We start from the raw sequence: 27,096 nt of genomic DNA on the forward strand, positions 1-27,096 counted from the left end.
TCCATCAGCAGTGCTGAGCTCAGAAACATGACTAATTTCTTTGTCTTTTACATGGATTAATCAAACCTGTCCTGAAAAAACTTTCTCACTGCTTGATCCAGCATGAACTTTGGAACTGCTGCCTATGTGTCCAGCTCTGGAAAGTCCCCTACAACACCACCATCTGTGAGGAATTTGGGCCTTTTCCATTGGGACCAAATATATCTTCTGCCACAGTCAACAAAATATTGCTGTTGACGAGTTTCCTAGAATCACACTCTTTTGTGTGTGTGTGTGTGTGTGTGTGTGTGTGTGTGTGTGTGTGTGTGTGTGTGTGGCAATCGGGGTTAAGTGACTTGTCCAGGCTCACACAGCTAGTAAATGTCAAGTGTCTGAGGTCAAATTTGAACTCAGGTCCTCCTGACTCCAAGGCTAGAACTTTATCCACTGCGCCACCTAGCTGCCCCAAGAATCACACTCTTTTAAAAGGAGCCATTTTGCTTTTAGAAAATGCTTATTAATGCCCATTAGTGTCCCCTGTCATTTAACTGACACCAGGAACTAAGAAGCCAATAATCTCAGAACAGGAAAAGAATCAGATTATGTCATTCAGCCCTATGCATGATCAGTGAATGTTGAAATCACCGAAAGAGAGGGAATTATTTATTCTCTTCTCAAAAATGTCCACAGCATCATTCATTGCTCATTCAAGTATTTTACCTACATGTGGCCATGGAGAATTCCCATTACATCTGAAATTTCCCTGCCTCAGAGTGTTGACAACTCAATGGTTGCTGCCCTAGTTGGATACTGTTGGAGGGAAAGCTGGGAAGGCTATTTCAGGAGACTGTAAGATCCTTGAGGGGAGGAATGTTCCTTTTTTTTCATCTTAGTGCCTTGCACATAGTAAGCACTTTAAAAATATTTGTTTTCGGTTGTGAAATTGGCGAAAAGGGGAAATAATCCACTGAATTCATAGGATGTAGAGCTAGAAGAAATGGTATAGGCCATGTAGTCATGGGATCATAGTTCTAAAGCTGAGAAAACACAAACAAACTGGGAGGTTTTCTAGTCATAGGAGCATGCATCTAGAGCAGGAAGGGACCACATAGACCATCTAGTCCAAACACTTATTTTACAGAGAAGGAAACTGAGGTTCTAGGTGATGAGGTGACTTTCCCAAGGTCATATATAGGAGCTGGAAGAGACACTAGAGGATATCTGGTCCAACCTGCTCATATTATAGAGGATGAAACTGAGATCCAGCGAAGTGATGTGAGTTGCTCAAGGTCATAGAGGTAAATAAATAGTAAAGCTGGGATTTAAATCTTGGACAGAGTGCTAGACCTGGAGTCAAGAAGATCTGAGTACAAATCTGTCCTCAGAAACATACTAGCTGTGTGACCTTGGGCAAGTCGCTTAACCCTGTTTGTCTCAGTTTCCTTATCTGTAAAATGAGCTGGAGAAGGAAATGGCAAACCACTCCAGTATCTTTGCCAAGAAAACCCCAAATGGGGTCACAGAGAGTCAGCCATGACTGAAAGGACTCAACAACAACAATGAACCTATGACTTAATATCTAGTTCCCTTTTCTCTATACCATATTGCCTCTATAGTAAGTGCATGTTGAATCGAATGGTTTGCAAAGTGCTTTTTCACTGCCAGGAGGTAAGTGGGGCAAGGATTATCATTCTATCCATGTATTGAGGGCCACCTTCATGGAACATGCTTAGAGTTGAGATCTAGATCTAGACAACCATATGGAAGCTCTGGGGGTGGCAGAAGGGCTACGTCCAGCCATGTGTGACTTAGAGACTTGCACTGTGAGATGATGAAGATTCTCACTATCGGCCATGGAGCCAGAAGAGTTGATGACTCAGAATGTATGGAAGGAAGCCTGCCCCCTCAGCTCTCTCTTCCTTTCCAACTATAAGTATGGCAGGACTGTTCTGAGCTATTTCTCAAGAGATGGGTGAGGGAGAAGTTGCTGGCTTCATTCCCTAACCCCAGTCACCATGCATGTCAGCTAAGGTGTATTTCCTGCCTAGGCAAGCCAACATCTGGGTTGCTTCTTCTGTGTTTGCTCTTTCTGATTTGGAGGGAATAAGTGCTTATTCTAGGATGGACGTGTCTTAGAGTAGAGGCAACCTTGAATGCTCAGCAGGCTGGCATGCTGGATTAGAGCTGAATAGAGATGGGGTAGGAGGCCCTGGAAAGTGCTCCAGAGCTCTTAGAGAAGATGGCTACAGGTCCGAAGATTGGCCCAAGCCTAGCTATTTTACTAGCAGATATGTAAGGGGAATTGTTCTCCAAACGACTCAGTACTGATCTGAAGTGAAATGTAAACTGATGAATTAGCAGTCCGACAAACTGTTTTATGTTCTCTAGATTGTGAGTTTGTTGAGAGCAAGGGACTATGTCTTGCCTTTCTTTATATCCCCAATACTTAATACAGTACTTGGCACCTAGGCTGTGCTTAATAAATGTTTATTGATGGACTGACTCGATCAACCTCCAAGAAGATTCTAACAGTAGCTACAAGTTAAGGTAATGAAACCTGTTTTACTTGGGGTCAAATGGGTACATATAAGTGTTCTGTGTTTCATATTTCTTTTGCAACTTTGACGGTCATCTATGAGGTAGGCATAAAATGGGGCCCAAATTCATCACAATTTTGCTCATCCAAAGGTTGTTATGAAATGGCTTGGCCTTATGCCCCTAGTTAGAGAGCAAAACTCTCTAACAATAGGATGGGGGATGAGCTCCCAGCCCTGTGCTTAGAAAGATCCCTCTCTCCTGTGTGGCTCCTACTTTGCCTTCATATCACAAACAATGATACCCAGGGCAACATATGGACAGGTTCAATCACAAGTGTTCATGAAAAATAATGGCAAATTTAGCAAATACATTTAAAAAAAAAACACAAATGGGAATAAGGCTGGGGCAGCGGAGACCCTGTCCTGCCTCGCCTGTTTCTCTCAGGATGACACCTGAGATAAAATAGATGCACAGTCACACACACACCTTCTAGCTTGTCCATTTAGATAGAGGTCATCTCTCATGACATTATAAAAGGGAAGGGCAGATGTGGCAGACAGTGGCTGCTGCCCCAGTTACGTCACTGCTGTGGGACAGCTACCCTTCTCTCCTCCCAAGTCTCTAGGCTTATCTCATGTTAATTTCCTCTCTTCCCAAACTAGGTAGAAATACATTATCCTGGGGGTTTTGTGGCCATTAAGCTTTTGTATCTAGCTGCAACAGGGGCCCCTGAGCCCAGCCCTTATGAATATGCACAGGGAGATGCTAATACAGTGCCCCACATGGAGGAAGCTGGGGAGCATGCTTCCCAGAGAGCTGTGATAAGTTGGAATGGAAGCACTTTGGAAAGACTTTGTCATAGGCTTCAGTCTGCTAACCCCATGGCAAACAGGAGCTGTTTGACTGGTTGTGGCTGAATGATCAGAACTGGGGGTGCATTCAAAAGGCACCAGCTGACCACAGCCTTGGCTCCTTCTCTTTATGTGGCTTCTTTTTGCCTGACAGTGTTCCTGTGAGAGAAGGAAGACAATGAATGCTTCCTTCAAAGGCGGAAATGAAAATCCAGAAAGAGCCAGGCTTGGAAAAAAATCAAGGAAGGCATGGGTGAAGGCAGAATTGCATTTTGGAAGAACTACAGATATAAATCTACTTGGAAGTTCTATCCATATCCTGGGTTAACCAAATTCCAGTATCTTTTGTCTCTTTCTAGAAAGAGATTATCTCTAAATAAATGGTAAGTACTTACAAGTCTATCCAGGATGTGGATGGAACCCATTCAATCCAGAACCAGGATCTCATTGTCCAGTCATTTTTCAGTCATGGCCAACTCTTTGTAACCCCTTTTTAGGGTTTTCTTGGCAAAGATACTGGAATGGTTTGCCATTTCCTTCTCCAGCTCATTGTACAGATGAAGAAACTGAGGCAAACAGAGTGAAGTGACTGGCCCAGGGTCACACGGCTAGTAAGTGTCTGAGGCTGGATTTGAATTTAGGTCTTCCTGATTCCAAGTCTGGCACTCTATCCACTGAGCCACCCAGCCACCCGGAGGATCCCATACTCTTATTTAAACATTGGCAGTGGTGCTGCCCACCCACCTTAGTGGACAGCATTGTGGTAGAGGTGACAAGTATTCAATCGGAATCTAGAGAGCTCTCTATTCTCACTGGAGAGATGAAATTCCAGAAGGCTGTAGATAAAGTGAAAAGAACATGTTCTTTCCAGCAGGAAAGAACAATGGCCTGATTTCTATGTTTATTAATACTAACATTGGCTTCTTTACTCAACTGGAAGGAAGCAAGGATGTACTGACAAATGTTTAACAACCAGCTCTCTAGGGGGGAAAATATGCCCATGATATACTTTTAAATTTAATCTGCATTTTTAACATTTTATCCATTCACTTTCTTGTGTAGACAATCAACAAAACACTAATACATCAAACCTCTATTTAGAGCATTTGCTAATTTCTGAGGTGTAAATGATCACACTCAAAAAAATTTAACAATCAGCTCTCTGGAGCAAGTCTGAGCTGACCCCAACATACTTCTACCTAGTCTAGAGTTTTGGAGCCCAATTTAACTATGAATATTTGCCAAATCAATGGATCTAGGGAGGGAAGACAGACAATGAGCTGCTGTGTGAGTATGCCAAAGCCACAGAAAGGGTCAAAAGATACCTACTTTGGAATCTTAGCTTAGCAAACTGTCTTTTTGGGTGAACTTGTTCCTGAGCATTTCAGGGTCAAGATGGATCACCTGATATGCGTCTTACCTGGGACCCTAGCTCTCTGAGCTCCCAGTGAATTAACAGCTGACCACATGCAACTACTTAAAGCTCTCAGAGAAACTTATTACCAAATATATAATCAGAGAGCCGACCTGAGCCCAGAGACTATGTACTTCACCAATCTAGAGGCAGTTAGGTGGATAGAGGGCTGGGACTGGAGTTGAGAAGACCTGAGTTCAAATCCAGCCTCAGATACTTACTAGTTGTGTAACCCTGGGCAAGTCACTTAATGTCTATTTGCCTCAATGTCCTTAACTGTAAAATGGCCATAATAGGAGCACCTACCTCACAGGGTTGTCGTGAGGACCAAATGAGATAATATCTGTAAAGCACCTGGCACATAGTAGGTGCTTATTAAGCATATAAATGTGTATTCCCTTCCCTCTCTCCTCACCAGACAAAAAAAAAAAAGGCCATAAGGATGTGGAGATCAAATCTTCAGACAGGCATAATCAGCTGCATTCTGAGGTGGTAGGGAGTCCATTCTATCTACATTTGTTTACTGGTGACAAGAAATACTTAAGACTGAGACCAAGACTAAAGCAGTGAAGACCAGTGGTAGTGGCCACAGTCACAGAGACTACTTGCCTCAGTTTCTTCATCTGTACAATGAGCTGGAGAAGGAAATGGCAAACCAGTCGCTAAAGCCAGAGTGGGCAGCCAATAACTGGAGATACACAAAAGAAATGACCGAGAATGGGGCTCTACAAGAGTTATGGAGAGATGTCCTGGGAAAAGCAGTCTTCCCTAATGACAAGGTTTTAAGCAAAATCCCTAGACTAGAAGAATTGGCTATATAAGGAGATGATGAATTAATTCATGGATTTATCAGCACTGATGACCCGATGTATCAAGAATTGTATGACTAACTTTTCAATTACCAGAAGGAAGTTATGACCTTTCTTGATAGCCCAGATAAAAGAAAGAAGAAAACTTGGTCTATTGGCAGATGAGATGGGATTGGGGAAGACAATTCAGATTGCTGCTTTTCTTTCTGCTGTGTTCAATGCTGAGTTTGTGAAGTATGTACGGCTGATCATTCCAACCAGCCTCATTAGAATATGGACAAGAACGAATTTGCTTAGTGGACCCCAGGAATGAGTCACAATTTTTCATGTTTCTAACAAGGATGAGTTACTAGAAATCTGAACAGGACTCAGAGGAAGAATGGAATAGCAGTCGCTGTTACAACAAACCAAATATTGAGCAAAAATTGACAATGACTTTTCCAATCTGAGCATACTCGCTGAGGGCTGGGTTCAGTGGACGGTCTCCCACTGCATAGAAATAAATTACCTGCCTCATATCTGAGTCACTGAGTACCTTGTTTTACTACTCTCCCCACTTTGGAGGAAGTTATAAATGGGAACCAATAAGTAAAACGGCCTGTAGGGGACCCAGGGTGGGAGACAATGAACAAGTGAGCATGAGGACAAAAAGTCCTACCCCTCTTGTTAAAGGGGGATTAAAGACTGGACCTGGTCTAAACCTGGTAGCCTGGGTTCCCTTAATGGAAAAGTGAGTGGTGTATCTTCTATGGGACTAGCAGGGGTGCCTCAAGATTAGATGTAACCATTTCATAGGTCAGAAAATTGAGAGAGTAAAGAGACAGAACCATGTTCACCAAGTATCAGAGCAGAGAATATAGCTCTGGTTTTCTCACTCTTAACCTAGTGCTTTTATCGTGACACCATACTTCCTCTCCTATGTAGATCCCTCTCCAAGAAAGCTGCTTAATTTTCCTTACACTTCCTCATTATTTTTCTTGTTCTACAGAGAAGGAGATTGAGACAGGTTGAGACATATTCTTGGGAACCGCTGTTCCCAACCAAAAACAGTGAACTCCACCCCTGCTATGGGCACAAGCCCAAGAACTTGATGGAATTGTAGGAGAGAAGGATGGCAGGCTTATGGGCTTTGGGGGCCAATTTGGACGTTGTTGGTAGAATATATACAGGTACCAACCCATGTGTTTACATCCCATCCCTTAAACTAAGCACTTTGATGCTACTCTTTCTCCTCTGAAATTACCTGCAACTGAGCATGTATGTACATACATATGTGTATACATACACACACAATGAGCATATGTATGTGTGTATACACACACACACACACACACACACACACACATACTGCTATCTTGTAATGTCCCTCATTAAATTGTGAGCTCCTTCAGGGCAGGGTCTGTTTTTACCTTTCTTTGTGTTAACGTGGTATTATTGCTGACTGACAAATATTTATCTGACATGTATTTATTGATACAGGTATTTTCACATACAATCATCCTCTTTATACTCACTCTCACCCAAATAACATCACCTCCTCAGAGAAGTGACCACGGAGACTTGGGAGGGTGGAAGGTGACGGCATTGCCTGCCATAGGTAAGGATGCATTTTGTTTAAATTTCCTTAAGTTGGGGAGGGGTGGTGTGGACTTTGACATTGGAAGGAAGTTACTTCTACCCCTAAACCACACAGCAGAGACAACATGGAGAAGCCTCATGAGACAGGGGAAAGGGAGGTGGTCCTGAGTTTAGCTTTGGGCTACACTGGTCCCTGCCCCTAGCCTCCTCCCCATGCTTCTTCTGCCAAGCCAAGAGGGAACTGAGGGACTGGCTGCTGCCTCTGCAACAGAAAGTAGGGAGAACAAATGAGGCTGAAACCCTCCATTCACCTGTCTAACCGCTTAGTTCCTGTTTCTCCTTTGATTGGGGCTAAGGAGGAAGATGCTGTCATGTCCTACAAGTGGGAGCATGTTCCCTAATGTGCTTATTTACATTTTCTAGGTTTCTCGAAGCAGCTATTAATGTGTATGATTATTCACAATAATGTGTGTTCAGCCTTAGAAGAAGATGGTTTGGGACCAAAAGAGGTTTTCCTCAGCTTGGGCTGAGATGGGGGCTGAGCCAATTAAAGAGAGAATTTCTTTAGTCCTAGTAATCTAGGTGCTATGATCATCCTTGGACATATAAACACAAAAGGGAAATCATGTTAATGAACTCATGCACTATTAGGCAGAAACAATATCAACCAATTTACAAAACATTTATTAAGCAGCCACTACGTGCCCCGCATTGTGCTAGACAAAAGTGAAACACACCCTGCCATTAGGTAGCTTTTATTTTACCAGAGGAGACGACAAGTAGGGGAAGAAGGAAATAAGTATCTATATAGGATCTACTATGTGCTAGGAACTGTGCTAAATGCTTATATAAATATTATTTAGATAGATAGATAGATAGATAGATAGATAGATAGATAGATAGATAGAGGGGGTTGATGAATGCCTAGATCACCTAAGATGGAGGCACACATATAGGAGACCCTTGGGACTGCTCATGGGAAGACTGGCCTAAGCATGCACATTTTTCATTGACCTACCATGTAGGAGCAACCAATAGGTCCACAGATTACTCAGGACCTACATGGCATTGGACGCACCAAATTCAAGTCCAAAGTCCCTGTGGGCTTGCTCCTAGGACCCTGGCTTCTCAGGGCTGCCCTGCTGAGCTGGTTACGACATCTAGCCTGGAATCATGGGCTTCAGGATCCCCACAGCTCGAACTCCCAGGTGAGAGACACCTAGAACTGAAAATAACTAACAAAACATATTGAAATCCCAAACCTGTTTTTTGGGGCCACATGGCTTGGGGTGGGGTGGTCCTCAGTTCCTTCTACTGCTTTATTACATGGTACCACCTCTGATCAAGGGAGTCCTTACCCCTGGACTCAGAAAAAAGAAAGCAAGATTTTCCCAGCGGAGCAGTGTTAAAGAGGCAGCTAGTTCCAGCTACACAGCCAATGGAAACAGGCTGCTGCCAACCACATGGTAGGCCAAGGTGGAACGTCCACACATGCACCAGTCCTCCTGTATCCCAGAAGCAGGTCCCTGAATCTCACATGTGGGTGCCTCCAACTTAGGTGATCTAGGTCAAATCCTGTTCCAAACAGTTAGCCACAGATATAAATACATACATGTAGGTACATGCAGACAATATGCAATGAATTGTAAAATAAATACAAGGCATTTGGATAGAGAGGGCATCAGCAGCAGAGGAATCAGGAAAGGCAGAGCTGAAGAAAGTGAGGGATTCTATGAGGGGAAGGTAGGGAAGGAGCACATTCCAAGTACGTATGACAGCTAACACAAAGACATGCAGATGGGAGATGGAGTCCCACATGTGGAAGAGAGAGAAGTCCAGTTTGGTTGGACCACAGAGTGCAGGAAGAGGAGTAAAAAGTAATGAGGATGGAAAGGTAGGTTGAAGCCAGGTTGTAAAGAATTTTAAAACCAAACAACAGACTTTCTATTTTATCTTAGAAGTAATAGGCATCTACTGGAGTTTATTATGGGGCAGGGGTTTGACAGGGTCAAATCTGCATTTAGGCAAATCATTCTTTTGTAGCTGTTCAGAGGGTGGATTGGAGCAGAAAGGCAAGGAGGCCAGTAAAGGAGGCCATTATAATAGTCCAGGCAAGAGGTGATAAGGGCCTGGACCAGGGTGGTAGCTATAGGAATGGAGAGAAAGGTGCAGATGTAAGAGATGTTAGTAGAGAGAAAAACAATAAAATTTGGCAACGAATTGGACATGTGGGATAAGGGAGAATGAGTGATCCAGAATAATGTCAGATAACTGAACAAGGAAACAAGCCAGTGGTGGTAAAAGGTATAAGGTGGTGTGTTTGTTCAGGTAACCACCCAAACACAGAACACAACTGATACCCCACCTCACTACAAAGGCATCTTATAGCTAATGTGTGTGTGCGTGTGCATGTGCACACACATTCTTGTGGTGTGAACAATTTAAGTTAGAAGGTCAAATAAGAAATATTTGATCTTGACTTCGAAAGTTCATTCATACCTTAAACTGACTGCTTTCTAGTGGCTTGTTTTTTTCCATCCAATAGTGGCTACTAATATTCGGTATTTTGTTGCCAAGTCATGTCATTTCTATTTCCATATCTCTTGTATCCTAGCCCTTCTCTCTTTCCACATAACAGCCACCCAAGTTCAGGTTCTCATCCCTTCTCATCTGGACTATGGTGATAATCTTCCCACTTCCAGTTTTTCTCTTCTCCAAACTTCTCCTTCATACAGCCACCAAAACCATTTTCCCCCTGAGGTAAAAGTCTTTGCTCATAATCCATCAATGGTTCCCCACTGATTTAGGATCAAACCCAAACTCCATAGTGTAGCACTGAAGGCTCTCCAAAGTCTGGCCCTCAGCCACATTGCTAGCCTTATTCATACTAGACTAGTGTGTATGGGAAGTAGTATGAAAACAATACCATTTTCTGAACTTAGTACTGTGTTCTTCCTTTGTGCATTAGAACAAGCTGTCGTCTCTGGTGACCTGTGGGTCTCTTAATCCTTGACTTCCTTTGGGGCTTAGCTTATGTGCTACCTCCTCTATGAAGTCTTCTTGGATTCCCCTTTCCCCAGCTGTTAATGTTCCCTCCTTCCTCAATTTTCCTGCTTTGTGGACACAGTGAATTCATTCCCAGCACAATGGGAGCTCCTTGATAGCAAGGATGGTATTGTTTTCATCTTTATATGCCCAGTGTCAGGCACATGGCCTTGCACATAGCAAGCATTTAATAAATGTTTGTTGAATTGAACTGGCTAACATCCAAGAGGCCATTGTCGGTGGCAAACTCTAACAGATCCACCCATAGGTCTACACCTATATACAAACACAGATGTAGACACAGAGGCACTCCCATAAAATCGCAAATACACACACTTAATAAAGTAGATGCGTAATAAAGTACGCATAAGTAAGTATAGGAACACACAAAGCATGCTGCCATTACTTTCCGTAGTTACACCCACATATGTGTATGTGTATGTGTGAGCATGCCCATGCGTGTGAAGGTGAATGAGTGAGTAGAACAGGGTGCAGATGGGCTGAGGGAGTGCGAGAGAAGGGTGGCAGAGGGGGAGAGGGAAGGGAGGGGAGTGAGGGGGAGGGAACAATTGGGGATAACTTTCCATTCTCCCATAAAGTCTTCCACACTCTTTGTAAAGAGTAGTTTGGAGAATTTTGTGCTCTCTCCTGAGAAAAGCTGCTATTTCTGCAGAGTCCATGAGTGTTTAAAGAATACGCTAGGCTGGGGAGAAGGGAAAGAGAAAGAAATGAAGGGGCTTAGCCACCCCTTCTCTTCTTTCATTTGGTTGCTACCCAATCTTCTCTCGATGAAAGGTCTATAAGTGTGCCCTTCTTCACCTAGCTTCCTGTCTTTCCAGTCTTCTTCCACCTTACTCCCCAACACATGCTCTTGGATCCAGTAACACCAGCCACCTGGCTGTTCCAGGAACAAGACCCTTCATCTCTTGGTTCCCAGCATTCTCTCTGGCTGTCCGCCATGCCCTCTTCTACTGACTACTGACCTTCCTGGCTTCCTTTAAGTCTTAACCAAAACCCCACCTTCTACAGGAAGCCTTCTCCAACCTCTCTTCATTTCAGGGCCTTCCCTCTGGTCATTATTTCTTATTTATCCTGTATAGAGCTCACTTTATCTATATTTGTTTGCATGTTGTCTCCCTCATTAGATTACTTGACCCGTGGCCTTCCGACCAAAATCAAAGCAACACTACCATTCCTGGGAAGGACATGTCACTCAGCTGCTCTATGACTACTCACTGTCCCTGGAACTACCTTGACCAAAATTCTCTCTTCTATTCATCATTTCCCTTCATGTGATGTCTTCTTCTATTAGAATGTAAGTTTGTTGAGGGCCAACATTGTCTTGCTTTTGTATTTGTATCCCCACAGTGCCCCACACATGGAAAGTATTTAATGCTTTTTTATTCCTTCATATCTCTCTATCTCTCTCTGTCTCTCAGTCTCTTTTTGTCTCTCTTTCTCTGTCTCTCTTTATCCACAAGGATAAACTTCTTCAAGTTCCATAGCCTTTTTTGATTCCCAGAGTAATGTCTTCCCAGAGGCCTTTGAAAGGTTGGTTAGACAGAAGGCTGTCAGATAGCTTAGGAACCCTTCTTTTCTTATGTGCACCTTAAGAGTTTGCATTTGTAGTAAGTTGGGGGATGAACAGTCACTGAGAAAGAGGGGCCAGGGTAGGGGTAAGGGGAGTGGCTCTGAAGTCAGTAGCAGCAGTAACATCATTTCATATGACAAAGTGTTGGCTGCCATGTAAAGTAAACTACATGGACCCAGGCCTGCCCTCAAGGGATTTAATAAGACAGTAACACAAACAATGTACACATTGTGTCCATGGGTAGCTCACTAGATAGAATGCTAAACCTGGCATTAGGAAGGCCTGGGTTCAAATGTGGCCTCAGACACTTACTGGCATCACTTAACCTCAGATTCCACATCTCTAAAATGGGGATGGGCAGCTAGGTGGTGCAGTGGATAGAAAGCTGAGCCTGGAGTCAGGAAGACTCATCTTGGTGAGTTCAACTCCAGCTTCAAACACTTACTGGCTGTGTGACCTTGGGCAAGTCCCTTCACACTGTTTGCCTCAGTTTCCTCATCTATCCGATGAGCTGGAGAAGAAAATGGCAAACCACTCCAATACCTTTGCCAAGAAAACCCCAAATGAGGTCATGGAGAGTCAGACATAACTGAAACATCTATCTCCCAGGGTTCTTGTGAGGCTCAAATGAGGTGATATTTACAAAGCAGTTTCCAAACCACAAATGCTAGCTAGGGTAAGCTGGGGTGTCTCTGCAAGAGGATGACCGAAAGAGTCAACACTATGGTATATGCAGATTAGCTGAGAGAGTTGGCGATGTTTAGTGTGGCAAAGGAGGACATGATAGGAAGCAATCTCTAAATATGTGATACTCTCTCATGTGCAAAGGGATGTTACTTGCTCTTTGTGGCCCCAGAAAACCAGGAAAAGTGAGTGGATGGTACACATTTCAGCTCAGTTTGAGGAAAGCTCTCCTAAGAGTAGAATGGGCGGCCTAGGTAGTCTGGATGACTCTTTGTTGGGAGTGTTGAAGAGGGGATTCTGGGTCAGGCTGGAGGAAGAGGCTTCTGAGGTCCTGTCCAGCTTTGCTACTCTGACCACTCCAGAGAGAAACAAAATGGGCAACAGAGACATGGATGAGGCCTCTTTATCTGCATCAGGCACAGGTTGAGGGTCAGTGCTGACACAGGCAGATTGAGGAAGAAGACAATGGGAACAAAGGTGGGGGGCTGTCAGAAATCTCATCACGATCTCTCCTGAACGCCAGTACTACATCACTTACTGCTTACTGGGCATTTCTGATTGCCCTCCTAACCCAGGCCTGCATAACCTGCGGCCTGTGTGCTGCTTGTGGCATGCCACAGGGTTTTGGGTGGCCCGTGAAAAATACAGAGGATATTTTCCTCTACATTTTTTGTGACGGGCTGCCCAAAATCCATTGGCGGGTTGCAGGTTGTGTCCTAATTCACAGGGTGGAAGAGGGAGCTAATTGGTGAAGCTCTGAGGCTGGGGAAGCACAGGTAGAGTGAGCAGGGGTGATGGAGCCCCAAAGAAAATGTGGCAATCGGTCTAAGAGGAGTACAAAAATCATCTGTTTCTCCTTCTTTTCATGGGCATTTGGGGCTGGTTGCAAGGATCTGTGAGGGAGGGAAAGGGAGAAGGGGAAGGGGAAGGTGGGAGGTGTATGCTGTTGGAGCAGCTTTTGTGTTCCTGTTGTGCTCTCGCTCTGAGACTAATCCTGGACTCTGTCAGGCTAAACGACAAAGGTGGAGCATTATTACCCTACTAGCTGCCACAGCTATACCAGAAAAGGGAGGGAAAAGTTCAGGACTTAGGCACTCTCCAGGCTATAACTTGGACCTTGAGACTCCTCTCTGCAGCATTTGGCACTACTGACCACTCTCTCCTAGATTAATCTCTCCTCTCTTGGTGGCTTAAGGAACAGCTAGGTGGTGCAGTGGACAGAACACTGGGCTGGGAACCAAGACAAGCCATCTTTGTGAGTTCAAATCTGGCTTCAGACACTTATTAGCTGGGTGACCCTGGGCAAGTCACTTCATCCTGTTTGCCTCGGTTTCCTCATCTATAAAATGTGGGCTGGAGGAGGAAATGGCAAACCACTCCAGTATGTTGGCCAAGAAAACCCCACTGCTCTTTTGGATATTCTCCTGTCTTACTGTTCCCTCTCAGTATCTTTTCCTGGTTCTTTAGCCATGTCCTGCTCAGCTATGAGTATTCCTCCAGGCTTTGTCCTGGGCCCTGTCACTTCATCAGTTCCCATGGCTTCAATTACCATCCCTATGCTGAGGAAATCAGCTGTTCTAGATATCCAGCCGTAATCTCTCTCCTAAGCCGTAGTCCCACAGTAGACACCCGGACACGTCCACCTGAATATCCTGCTGCTATCTCAAACTCAACGTGCCCAAAATAAAACTCATTACGGAGAGAGATGATTATTAGATAACTAATTGTTAATATTGGGAAGACCCAAGATTTCTTCCCTTCCTAGATTCTCATTCTCTGCTAGGCCAAAACAGCATCTCAAGGGCACTGTTGATGGATGGGATTGCCCAAATCCTCATGCCTTTCAATCCTTGGTGGGAGTTGCCCCACCCAACTAGAGGACCTCACAAAGAATTTCATTCCAGTCCACTGTGTTCCACTCAGCCAGGTCTGAGCAGAGGCAGACCCCGCTTTTGTCTAGATTGCCTTAGGTGGGGGTAGTCTGGATAAGAGATAAGTCTCTTAGTGCAAAACTGATTGATCAGTCACATCCCCCAGGCCCTCATTAGAATAAGCCCACCTCTCATTATAATATTCATTCTCTCATTACTTGTCAACCAAGCCACCCCGGGAACACCTACTCTTCCAAGGGCATATAAGTATTGAGTGGGTTCCATGAAGGGTCTTTGGCATTCGGGCATGTCACTGACCCCTTTTATAAATTATTGCTAGCATGATGAATGAAATCATTAATTACCCAGGAACTATGTTTCTCAAACTTTTTATATGTCACATTACCTTTCCTCCCCAAACCCTCTCTTCTCCTGAATTTTTTTTATTACTGTTGAGGGGACCACCATCTTTCCAGTCACCCAAATCCACAAATTTGGCATCCTCCTTGACTCTCTCTCTCTCTCTCCCCCTCATTCCATATATCCTGATCAGTTTCCAAGTACCTCTCATATGTCCCCTTCTCTCCACTCATAAAGGATGGTATTCTAGTCTGGGTGCTCATTGGCCCTCACTTGGATTATTGCAATAGGCTCCTAATTGGGCTCCCTGCCGCAAGTCTCTCCTTTTTCAGATCCTTCTACCATATAACTGCTGAAGGGATATTCCTAAAGCACAGGCATATGCCCATGTGATGCCCCCACTCAAGAAGCTCTCATCTAGGGGCTCCCTGTTGCCTATAGGATAAAATACACTCATCTATTTGGCACCGAAAGTCCTTCACAATCTAGCTTCCAGTCTCCCTTTCCAGGCTTATTTCATGACTTCCCTTCAAGAACTCTACATTCCAAATTGATCACCTTGCTTTTCTTCCCATATCTTCCCACTCCATCTCCCACCTCTTGGTCTTTGAAGAAGGTTCTCCATGCCTGGAATGCACTTCGCTACATCTAAGAACCCCTTGCTTCATTCAAAATTCAGCCTGAGACATCTGCCATAACACATTTCCCGCTCCTCAGCTACTACGCCTTCTCCCACAAAAACGGTTTTCCAAATTTTTTGTTTACTTGTGCGGACATGTTATTTTCCTATTGTAATGTAAACTCAAGGGCAGGGATAATTTTCTTCTTTGTACCTCTAGTGCCCAGCACATGGTAGGCACTTAATAAATGTTCACTGGTCACATCAGGACTCTCTCTACATCACGGAGTAAGAGGGGCTAGTCTCCAGGTCAAAGGAACATGACCAGGGCCTCTGAATTTTGGAATGTGTGATGGATGGAATTTCTCTACAAATAGGGGCTTTGCTAAGTAAATCAGCAGGGTCAACAACATTGTTAGGAGAATATATGTCATCACCTCACTCGCGGCCTATTGTAGCAGCTTCCTGGTTGGTCTCCCTGCTTCCAACCTCTCTTCACTTTGAACCACTCTCCATTCAACCACCAAAGTGATCCACGATCCAACTATGCCACTCCCCTACTCAATCGATCCCAGAGGCTCCCTATTGTCTCCTGGAGCAAATACAGAATCCTCTGGCATTCAAAGCCCTTCACAACCTGACCTCTTGTATTTAGTCTCGTCCACACATGCTATGATTCGACAAATCAATCTGCTTTCCTTGCACGTGTCATCTTCGGTCTTTGTCTCTGTACTGGCTGTCCCAGACCTCTGGAATGAACTTTCCGCTCACTTCTAACTCTTAGAGTGAATCCTTGGCTTCCTTCACCACTAAACTCCTGGTCCCCCCAGCTGCTAGGGTCTCCCCCCTCCATGGTTACCTTCCATACTGTCTGTATGTTTCTTATATACAGTATCCTGATATATGCACGAGTTGTCTCCTTTTTAGAATGTAAGTTCCATGAGGACAGGGGCAGCATTGACTTTTTTGATTGTATTCCGAGCCCTCTGTGCTAACACAGTGCCTGGCACACAGTAGGCATTTAATAAATGCTTGCTTGATGTCTAACCTATTTAAGGGAGCACACTCTACTCTGATGTTCTCAAATACTTCCAAAAGTGGACAATGTAAATATGTTTATGCCCAAACAATTGTTTTGTTAAGATTTCAGGATTTCGCAATCCACCACCGAAGATCAGAAGCTCAGAGCTGGTTCCCTTAGTTGCTGAGTCCATTCATCAAACAGCAGACAGCCGTCTGGCATCTCCAGTCCCATCAGTATCCTTGTGAGTCTGAGGGCAGGAGACTTTGATTAAAGGCAGTCCCTTGCTGGGCCCATAATTTCAGCCTTTCTGAATTGTTAGGCAGCCTTTCCAGCCTTCCAAATCCTATGCTCAGCTGGCAAGGCCTTGGGGAGACCAGACTCTCTCTACACAATGAAAAAGCCTTAGAGGAAGAGAGCTGCTGTTAATTATAATTCAGTGCTTACATATTCATTAAAGCAGGCTCCCTAAGGACCTCTACAAGACAACACTTTGTTAGCTTAATTCTAGTTAGTCACTGTACCTTAAAGCCACAGAATTGCCATGCTTTGCAAGTATTCTGAGCCCATCTTTTTATGAATTCCTTCTAGCCTTCTCCCCAGTTAGTTTTAATTACTGAATTATTGTGTTTCTCTCCTGCTCTGGCAGCATCTATCATGCTTCTACCAGTGAATCTCTCATATTCTAGCCAGTGCTGTGTGTGTGTGTGTGTGTGTGTGTGTGTATGTGTGTGTGCGTGCGCGCGGGGGGGGGGTGAGATAGGGAGAGAGGAACAGAGCAAAAGAGAGACACACAGGGAAAGAGAAGTGGCAGGGGGAGAGAATGGGGAGGGGAGAGAAGCAGACGGAGGAGAGAAAAGCAGGAGAGATATGCAGAGGGGGGAGAGAAACAGGGAAGATGGGGTGGGGGAGGGAGAACAGAGGTATGAGGGAGAGATAAGACATTGGCTCCCTACAGGATTAGCAAATAAAAATAATTCGATATATTTTCTTCTTCCTATCATAAGAAACTAGGATCACGTTTACTTATAAAAGCACAAAAGTCAACAGAACTGGAAGAAATCCTTCCTGACTCTTTCTCAGGTCAATCTGTCTCTGGCTTCAAGATGGAGATTAAATTAATTACACGTTCTTTTCTTTTCCCTTATTCTGACCTTGGCTGTTCTTTCCACACTCACACCTAGTGTTTGATGACTTGTTCATGTTCAAATTTCCACTTGACCAAGCATCTAAGACCAGGTATCCTAAGGGGCTTGACCACCTTCAGCTGTTTTGTTACCACATTCTTCCAGAGTCCCGGCGGCCCTCCCAACATCACCCCTACGCTAAAGCACTGGAGCGCCAGTTAAGATTCCTGCTTGGTTACTTTCTACAGCAGGAGAAAATCGTCTCTCGATTTCTCTACCACGTGACTTGAACTTAAGACTCTTCCCAGGTTAAGATCTGTCTTGATAAGCAATGCAATAAAATGAGGTTCACCCAAGCTTCATTTTGCAAAAACATCAGACTCATTATGTCGAGTTATTTTAGTTGTTTTGAAAGGACTTTATTTCATTATTTGTTTTTGAAGATTAGCTGAAGATGAGGCGGGGACAGATTGCTTGCTGGCAGGAGGTCACAGAAACACGTGCTCTTTTGGAACTTAATGACAAGCTTTCATCCCAGATACATATGGGGACTCTTGGGGCCTACAGTTGCATTCATGTCGCTCTGGGTAATCGATAAAGTCTGGGACAGGCAATCCAGATAGGATCATCAGGGATTTGTTCCAGATGGTGAAGGTCGGACAAACTGGGAGGATGAAGGAGACGTTGAAGGTATGAAGGTGAAGAGAGTTAGCAGGGTCATAGAAGGAGAGCATGTTGTTGTCATAATCCAGGAGGACTCCAACCCGTTTCAGCTGAGGGGGCACATCGACTAGCATTTCTTTGTTGTTGTGCCTTACGACAAAGTTACTGCTGCAGCGGGAGAAAACCCATGACGAGGAGTTTTTGCCAATCCATTCATTCTTTGGAGCAGACTTGTAGGCAACACCAACAGCATACCTAAGGGCAGTGGAAGGGAGAAAGAGGTATATTCATTCATTCTTTCTTTCTTTCATTCATTCACTCAGTAGCTTTCATGAAACTCCACATATGTGGCCAACCATGAGTTAGGCATTACCGAGAAATACACAGGAACTACCTCACCCTCAAGAGGTTTACGATCTACATTTCTGAGAAACGGATACTGACATCAATTTTTACTTGAGTGTGAAAATGTCAGTGCCCAATCATAAGTCAATTACGTGAAATATGTCCTCATGTAGATGTTGAATTGCCAGTTTCCTCATCTGTAAAAGATGAAGGGATTGGACTACATAGCTTTTGATGTCCTTTCCATGGCTAGAGGGCAGCTAGGTGGCACTGTAGTGGACAGAGTGCTAGGCCTGAAGTCAGGAAGACCTGAGTTGAAATCCGGCCTCAGACATTTCCTAGCTGTGTGACCCTGGGCAAGTCACTTCACCCTGTTTGCCTCAGTTTCCTCATGTGTCAAATGAGCTGGAGAAGGAAATGGCAAACCATTCCTGTATCTCTGCCAAGAAAACGCCAAATGGGGTCACAAAGGGTTGGACATGACTGAAAACGACTGAACAACAACAGCTACTTCTAAATCTAGTTGTGTACCTTTCCCTCTCTGGGTCTTAGTTTCCCTCATCTGTAGAATGGGAGGGCTGTACTCAATCACCTTCAGATTGAAGAGATTCAGCGAGGAGGGGTTAAAGGGAAGGAGGGAGCAGCTATCCTCTCCTTACTCTCTCCTTTCCCAACCCCCAGCGCTAAGCAGTGTGAATAATGGGAAAATGTGACCTTCACTGAATGGCTATGGCAGGGCCAATAAATCTTTAACCGCTGCAGTGCTTAACATAATGTCTGGTCTCTAGAGTTGTTGTTTTTTTTTTTTCACCCTCCTCTCATGATGGGAAGCAGGATATAGGTTTTGCTTGGCAGAATTTTGTACTTGCAAATGCTAGCCTTCCTCACCCAGAAGAATGTAAATGAATCAATACCACTTCCTACAGAATAACCACATGCATATGCACATTTACAGATACTTAACTAACAATTAATATGCAAGGCCTTGTTTGTATCTGAGGGTTGGGGGGGAAGTTTATTTCCTCTCCCTTCTGGTAATGGAATTAGCATTCCACATGTAAAATCCCAGGAAGGAAAACCCCAGGAGCATTTCTGTAAGGCCTTGCTTTAACTCCTCACTCAGGAGAATTATCTGAGGTTACCCTCCTAGCACCTGCCAGATAACTGGCAGCTATCTCTGAAGCCTTTGCTCTTCCTTGCTTTTTTTTTTTCCTTTTACCTCTAAAAGCAGTCAAGGTCTCCCACTCTTTTCATAAATAACCTCATAGATTAAGTGTCGCTCTGGATTCAGACAACCCTGGAATCATAGAAAAGATCCTCCACATCCCCCTTTCTAGCCAACCTTGAGTAACTCAGGGAACATTACAGTCTCATCTCTCTCAACTAATTGTTTTACTCAAAAATCCTGATAGAAAGATCTGAAAAGCTGAGGTAGGTCCTCATCAATCGCCATGCTGGGAACCCTTGACAAGTAGAGAGGCTCATTAATACATGTCAGAGCAGGGTCTTCCCCTGTACAAAAAAAAAAAAGCAAGCTAGGAAACAATCTTGGGAAGTGCTAGACCACCACCTCTATTCAGATGTGTATTTGAAGGACTGAAATATCCCACTCCCCTCTCCAGCCCTCTTGAGGTCTCAGTTGGTTGTAGAGAATATCTTCTAATAAATCTTTGGACGTGTAAGTTTTGGCATGAATTTCCTTTTCCCCTTCCTAGTAGTGTATCACAGGGTTACCACATAATAATTTATTTGGAGAAGAATTTGCTGACAAATGAAAGAAATGAAACTCATTGAATCTCCTCATTTTTAAGCTCCAACTCAAAGGGCACTCATTCCAACTGCTGTAGTGAGAGATCCTACTTCGATGGGCCTTGGCCAGTCCAGCCTGTAAGGCTGGGAAAAGCCTATGAGGGAACGAGGAGTCCTGCCCCTCAGACTGAGTTCTGGAACTCACAGGCCAGCTAGACTGAGGGCCTAAGCCTGATGGGAAGAAATCCCTTCAAGCAAAGGGCCAGATGGTTGCTTTTCAGGAATGTTACAGAAGGGATTCTTGGTCAAGTATGGACTGGAATGGAAGACCCATAAGGTTCCTTCCAACTCTTAGATCCTGTGATGCTAGTTTCCTGGTTCTCCTATCTCTCTGACCATTCCTTCTCTATCTCCTTCAGTGGTTCCTCTTCCTCTGCCTACCCCCTAAACGTTCCTATTTCCCAAGGCTCTGTCCTAGGTCCTTTTCTCTTCCCTAAGCTATTTTCTTCGGTGATGTCATCTAATTTCCATGGCTTCAATTATAACCTCTATGCATGTATTTCTCAAATCTGTATCTGCAACTGTGACTCTTAGAGGCAGCTAGGTAGTGCTGCAGTAGATAAAGCCCTGGGATCAAAGTCAGGAAGACCTGAGTTCAACTCCTGCCTCAGACACTTGCTGGCTGTGTGACTCTAGGCAAATCACTTAACCTCATTGGTCTCAGTTTTCTCAACTGTAAAACCGGAATAATAGCAGCATCTACCTCCCAGGGATGTTGTGAGATTCGAATGAGATAATATTGATAACGTACTTAGCACAGTGCCTGGCACAGAGTAGGTGCTTAATAAATGTTTGTTCCCTTCCTTCCCTATCAAGGTGTACTTTTGCATTTTTATTTGCACAGTGTACATCTCCATCGGATAGATAAGCGATAACATCAAACTCAACATGCTGCAAACTGACCTCATCACTTTTCCCTTTGCCAAAGCCTCTCTTACTAACTTCTCCATTTCCATGCATGGAGAATAGTTAACCACAGTCACCTTAGGCTCAAAGACTTTGATGTGATGGTAGGTTCCTCCCTCCTCCCTTGACATCCAATCAGTCACCAAGTTCTACAGATTCTATCTCTGTAATTTCTCTCTCACATCTGTCCTTTCCTTTCTACTACTGCTGTTATCATGCTAGTTCAGGCTCTCACCACCTGAATTATTTCAATACCTTCCAAACCAATCTTACCATTTCTAGTCTCTGCCCCTTCCAACCCATCCTATGTACATTTGCAAGAATAATCATTCTAATACATAGCTATCATTCCTATACTTAAAAACTTTCAATGGCTCCCCATTTCCAACCAAATAATGTCTGCCTTAGTCTGCCATTCAAAGCCTGGCTCCAATTTTTCTCTCCAGCTTCTCCCACATCTCTCCTTCTTCATGGACTCTAAGTTCCAGCCAAACTGTCTACCTGCCATCCCCCAATCATATCCTTTCCCAACTCTGCGCTTTTGCTCACAAAATTCTCTGTGTCAGGAATGCCCACCCCACCTCTATCTCTGCCTCTTAATAACATCCTCCATAATGTTTGGCATATTATAGTCTTTTTTTCCCCCCATATATACAAAAAACATTTCAGTCTTTATTAAATAGTTTCTGAGGTTGGAGGAAATAATGATGAAGGGGAAAGAAGCCAGGGATCTACCGTCTCTCACTTCATTTCCCTTCAACATAAAAAACACATATAAAATCTACATAGAATTCAGTCAGTGGGGAGCAAGGGGGAAGCACTCTTTGGGGATGGGCAAGGGGAAGTCACTCTGAGGGGTCATTCCAGAGCAGTTTAGAGAGGAGGTCCTGGGCTCCAGAAGGCACAGATGAAGGGAATTCTGCTGAATGACTGTTGATTGGTTGATTAGAGATCTTTTAAAGCCCAGAATAAATGCAACCCCCTTCCTGATTTTCCCCAAACTGACATAATCTCTCCCCTTCTTCTGGAAATGCTCAGCACTTTGTACTTCCCTTATGAATTCATTATCTGGTATCATAGTTATCTGCGTCTAGCTTATCTCCCCTACTAAGAAAGAAATACACCCAGTGTATTTCTTTTTTGTTTCCTTCTTTGTTTTCTTCACTGGATCTTCTTCCTCCTTTTGCCCTCTTAATGCAAATATCCCTCAAGGCTCAGTCCTAGGTTCTTTCCTCTCTCTATATTCTCTGGGTGATTTCATTTACAAAATGTCAGCATTGGAAAGGGCCTCAGAGGCCATCACTCTTATGGCTTCAGTTTGTTGAGTGAATAATATACTTGCTTATGTACATGTTTTCCCGCCCCACCCCCATCCCATCTCCCATTAGAACATAAACTCCTTGAGAGCAGGGACTATGTTTTTCTCTCTCTCTCTCCTTTTTTTTTGTATGCTCAGTGCCTACTACATACATAATAAATGCTTAAGAAATGGTTGCTGATTGATAAAGTAGGTTTACAAAATGCTTAATGGATATTATCTTATTTGATCAAACTAAAGAAAAAAATTAATTTCGGGAAGATTTCTGGGATCTTAGAGTATAGAGAGTTAGCACTGGTAACTTAGAAGAAACCAGAGAATGAGGTGCCAGCTTAATTTTAGCTAGTTTAGACTTTGGGAGATGAAGGACAAAGATGACCCCCAAATGTATTACAAGACCATATTAGCTCATGAAAAAGCAATTGGAGATTACTTTTTTGAAATCTGCCTTAAATCAGGTCACCAGAAAAGTGGGTTTGACATTCAATGCTCTAGTCCAGGTGTTCTTAACTTGAGGTGCATGTATTTTTTTAAAGACTATTTTGATAGCCATATTTCAATGCCTTTGATTTCCTTTGTAATCCTAGGACTTTTATGCATTTTAAAATGTTATTCTGAGAAAGGGTCTGTAGGCCTCACCAGATTGAAAAAGGAACATAAAGAAAGGTCAAAGAATCTGCTCTAGTCCCACCTTCAGCCATCTCTGCTCTCAATCCAGCTGCCATCACTTTCTCCCCAAAGTATGCTTTGGTTCTGCAATACAGTATTAACTGGATAATGCCTACCCACTTCTGGTGATTAATACACAAATAATCCTGCCAGAAAGAACCTAGAAAGCTCTGTTTAAGCTGATTAAGTCTTTGGCAAGAAGACATTAGGGGCACAGGTGGTGTTTTCTTCACTGCTGCTGATTGAAGGCAGGGGCTCCAGAAAAGACAGATTTGGGAAGTGAACAGTTGGTTAAAAGGAGGCTGTTTTAGAACAGGATTTGGCTGACCAGATGGCCTTCATCAAGTATTTCAAGGACTGTCATATGGAGGAGGGATTAGACTTGTTCTGTTAGGTCCCAGAGGAAAGAATCTGGCAGAATGGGTAGAAGGTGCAAGGAGGCAAACTGATGTTTGGAAAAACTTCCTAACAATTTGAGCTGTCCTAAAGTGGGACCTTGGGAGGTGGTGGGTTTCCCCTTCATTGGAGGTCTTCAAGCAGAGGCTGAATGACCATCAGTTTGGTAGGTTGTAGAAGGGATCCTTGTTCTGGTAAAAGTTGAACTAGATGGGCTCTGAGGTCCCTGTCAACTGTTAAATTCTATGATCTTACAGATCTTCATAACAATCTTAAGAAGCAAGGTAAGTATTCTATACCCATTTTACAGAAGAAGAAGAAACTAGAGCTCAGAGGGGGAAAGCTACTTGTTCAAGGCTACACAGTGAGGTAATACATAGCAAAGCGGGAGAAGAACTCCTGATTTAGGATTACAGAGCTGGAAGGGACCTCAGAGGCCCAGGGAGGGGAAATGATGTGCCCAAGTTCACATAGGTAGTCAACATTAGAGGCAGAATTCTTAACCTGGTGTTAACCAGGCCCTTGGAGTCCAAATCCAGTGCACTTTCAATGGTATTATATTGCCATCTGGTGTGCTGTGTATATAACATATTTGTTCTTAAGAGTTGTGAAAAAGCTGGAAAATATTTTCTGAAGCAGCTTTTATAATGTTTCTTGTAACTTTGTCCTCCTTTGCCCTGATCGTGGGCCTTTTATTATTGTGCCTCTGGGATATACTGTTACGGCATCAGCTATGACCCCACCCTGCCAGGAATCTGACAATGAGGACATAAGTGAGAGGAAGGAAGGAGTATCTTCAAGGCAGAGCTACTCACCAGGTTGATGACCCCATGACTATTTCCCAGTAATGACAGCCACTGTCAAGGAATACATTTCCTGTGGCTCCATAGCAGCCAGTGCCACTGAATCTTTCTGGGGTGTGGCTCTTCTTCAAAGAGCTTTCATCTTTCTCCATTTGTAAGCCATCATTGGAGATCTTCAACTTTTTGTGAGTCATTTTTGGGTCCAGCTTAAAGGGCTGGCCTGCCAATGGAAGAGGAGAAGGACAAGCACAATCAAACAGCTAAGGACTCCAACCAAGTCACTGCCCAATGTCCTAAACCCCAAGGAATGATTTGTCAGTTTGCTTCATTCTTTGAGGTTAATGAATTGAGTACATACATTACCCCACTAGCAATATCCCTGGGAAGTGTTATTATCCCCATTTTATAGATAATGAAACTATGACTCAGAAATAAGGTGACCCAGCTAGGTCATGGGTTCATCAATTTAGAGCTCGAAGGGATCTCAAAAGTTATCGGGTACAATCTCCTTATTTTGCAGATGAGCAAACTGAGGCCCAAAGCCATAAAGCACCTTGCCCAAGGTAATACAACTAGTGTCAGAGGTGAATTCAAACTAAGATCTCTACTCACTCCAGGCCCAAAGCTCTTTCCATTATATCATGTTGCCTTACTCAATGCATAAGTTGGCCATTTTTTGGATTGCTAAGTTATTTTTTGAAAGTAGGCCGGAAGGTACAATGAATCAACAAATAATCTACTATGTACCTACTGTGTGCCAAGCACTAGCCTGGGGGTACAGTTACAAAGAATGAAATAATCTCTACCCTTGGAGAGTTTATAGTCATTAAAACAGAGCACTAGATCTGCCATTATGAACTTTATGGACCACTCTATCTTTATAGAGAGTTGTTATGAGGGGCAGCCTGACATAGTGGCTAAAGAGCTGGCCTTTGAGTCAGGAAGGCCTAGGTTCCCATCCCTCATCTGACACACACTAAGGAATTCTGAGCAAGTCACCTCTCCCAGGGTACCCCAAGCAACTCTTCAAGATTAGAAGGTACACAATATGCAGTCAGCAAGGAGTCTTGTGCATGGATTCATGCCCCCATTTCCAGTATCTATTTGAGTTTGACCCCACTGGCCGGGAGGTTGACTTGCTCTGACTCATTCAGTCAATATTTGTCCAGAGGCAGGACTTGATCTCAGGTCTTTCTGACTTAGGGGCCACCTCTCCATTGCGGGACTGGTAAACACTTTTCTAAGGGTCTATTTTACATGTTTAAAGACTCTGGCCTCTGGAACTCAAAATTTTATTTAAAAAATAATTTTTAGAAATTGTCTTTACATGTAATTGGAAAAAAACCAAAATACTAATTAAAAGGAAAAAGAAAAAAGATTAGAGGTTGCAGAGCTGGGGCCAATCTGCATTGATAGAGGGAGTTGCCTCAGCGGAGCTCTGCTTACACCAATGAAATCATAGGTCAAGACATCTCCCCCCAAAAAAGACCCTCCAACATCCTGTAATGGTAAGTACATTGCTAAAAAAAAAAATCACATTGCCAGTCTTTGAGAGCTAACGATGAAAAACACAGGTGGTAACTGACTTCTCGATACTGAATTGGCAAATTAAACAAAAAAGGAAATTGACCCCAGAAATGGAAGAGGGAGGTGTCATGTTCCCACTTTCATGCTCCCTCTTTAGTATTTCTTGGATTTTGTTCTATCCTGCACTGCTTTGGGTTCGGATACAACTGGATATTTTGGTGGGAGGGAAGAAAAACTGGAATTTTTCAAGTAGGAAAACATAAGGGTAGTTGAATGCTAAATGCTACTTACTGGTAGAACAAAAGAACTTAGAACTCGGCTACTGCTCAATTTTCCTCTCAGTCTCTCCACCTCCCCCTATCCTCCCCTGCAGGGCAAACAGCGTATAATCAGGCAGTTTGTTAGTGAGAGTGATCACTGGATGACCAAGGATCAGAGGAAGCCAGAGGTCCCTAGTACATACTGTTTGTTTTCAGTCGGGTTGGTTCACTGTTCCGGCTGCCTGCCTGGTTGATGGCTTTGACGAGGAAGATGTACCGAGTCCCACTCTGGAGTCCATGCACTGTGTAATGGTTCTGTTTAATGTTGGGCACAATCATCCAACTATCCACAGAGTTATACAGGCCTGAGATATGGGGGGAAATAAGGACGTTAACGAGCAGGTAATCAAGATGGGTGGGGGGGGTGGGGGGAGAAACACAATCACATGGCAAACACATCACAAGCCTGCAGATGGTTCCGGGAGCTCAGTTTTCCCCTCTGCATTCTAGAAGACCCACTGAAGAAGAACATCCCCCTCCACCCCTGCCCTGGGCACTCCTTTTTTATCCCCTGGAATCTGGGTTATGCCAGGCTCCTTGCCGCAAACACCCAATGCAGCTGCTAGAAAGTTTTATGGCCTAAATGTTGGTCTCACAAATGTTCACCCAAGAACACATGAGGGGCCACTCTCCAAGTGCTTGAATCAGCATTTCTTCCTAGGCCTCCACCTCCAAGACACTCTAGTTATATCCCATTTGGAAGATGGGGGGACTAGTCCACGTGTAGGTGGAGTAGCCCTGTCAAGGCACTCTGTATGGAAAAACACAGAGCATCAGGGCGTGGAAGTCCCCAAGCCCACCCTTCCTTACTTTACAGCAGAGAAAACTGAGGCTGGGGAAAGCCAAATGCGTT

The 27,096-nt window shown here is 43.9% G+C and overlaps 1 protein-coding gene across 1 annotated transcript in view; it reads right to left on the reverse strand.

Moving 5' to 3' along the window:
- Positions 1-17,881: 17,881 nt before the first annotated feature.
- MID2 (midline 2) overlaps positions 17,882-27,096 on the reverse strand; it is a 102,347-nt gene continuing 93,132 nt past the window's right edge. The window contains exons 8-10 of the mRNA XM_020967262.2: positions 26,387-26,548; positions 24,409-24,616; positions 17,882-18,405 (exon numbers count right to left, since the gene is read on the reverse strand). Coding sequence (XP_020822921.1) covers positions 18,003-18,405; positions 24,409-24,616; positions 26,387-26,548 — 773 coding nt within the window. The 3' untranslated portion in view covers positions 17,882-18,002. The remainder of the gene's footprint in view (positions 18,406-24,408; positions 24,617-26,386; positions 26,549-27,096) is intronic.

The sequence above is a fragment of the Phascolarctos cinereus genome, unplaced genomic scaffold (genome assembly GCF_003287225.1).
Source record: "Phascolarctos cinereus isolate Bilbo 61053 unplaced genomic scaffold, phaCin_HiC Scaffold_8;HRSCAF=390, whole genome shotgun sequence".
Classification (NCBI taxonomy): Eukaryota; Metazoa; Chordata; class Mammalia; order Diprotodontia; family Phascolarctidae; genus Phascolarctos; species Phascolarctos cinereus.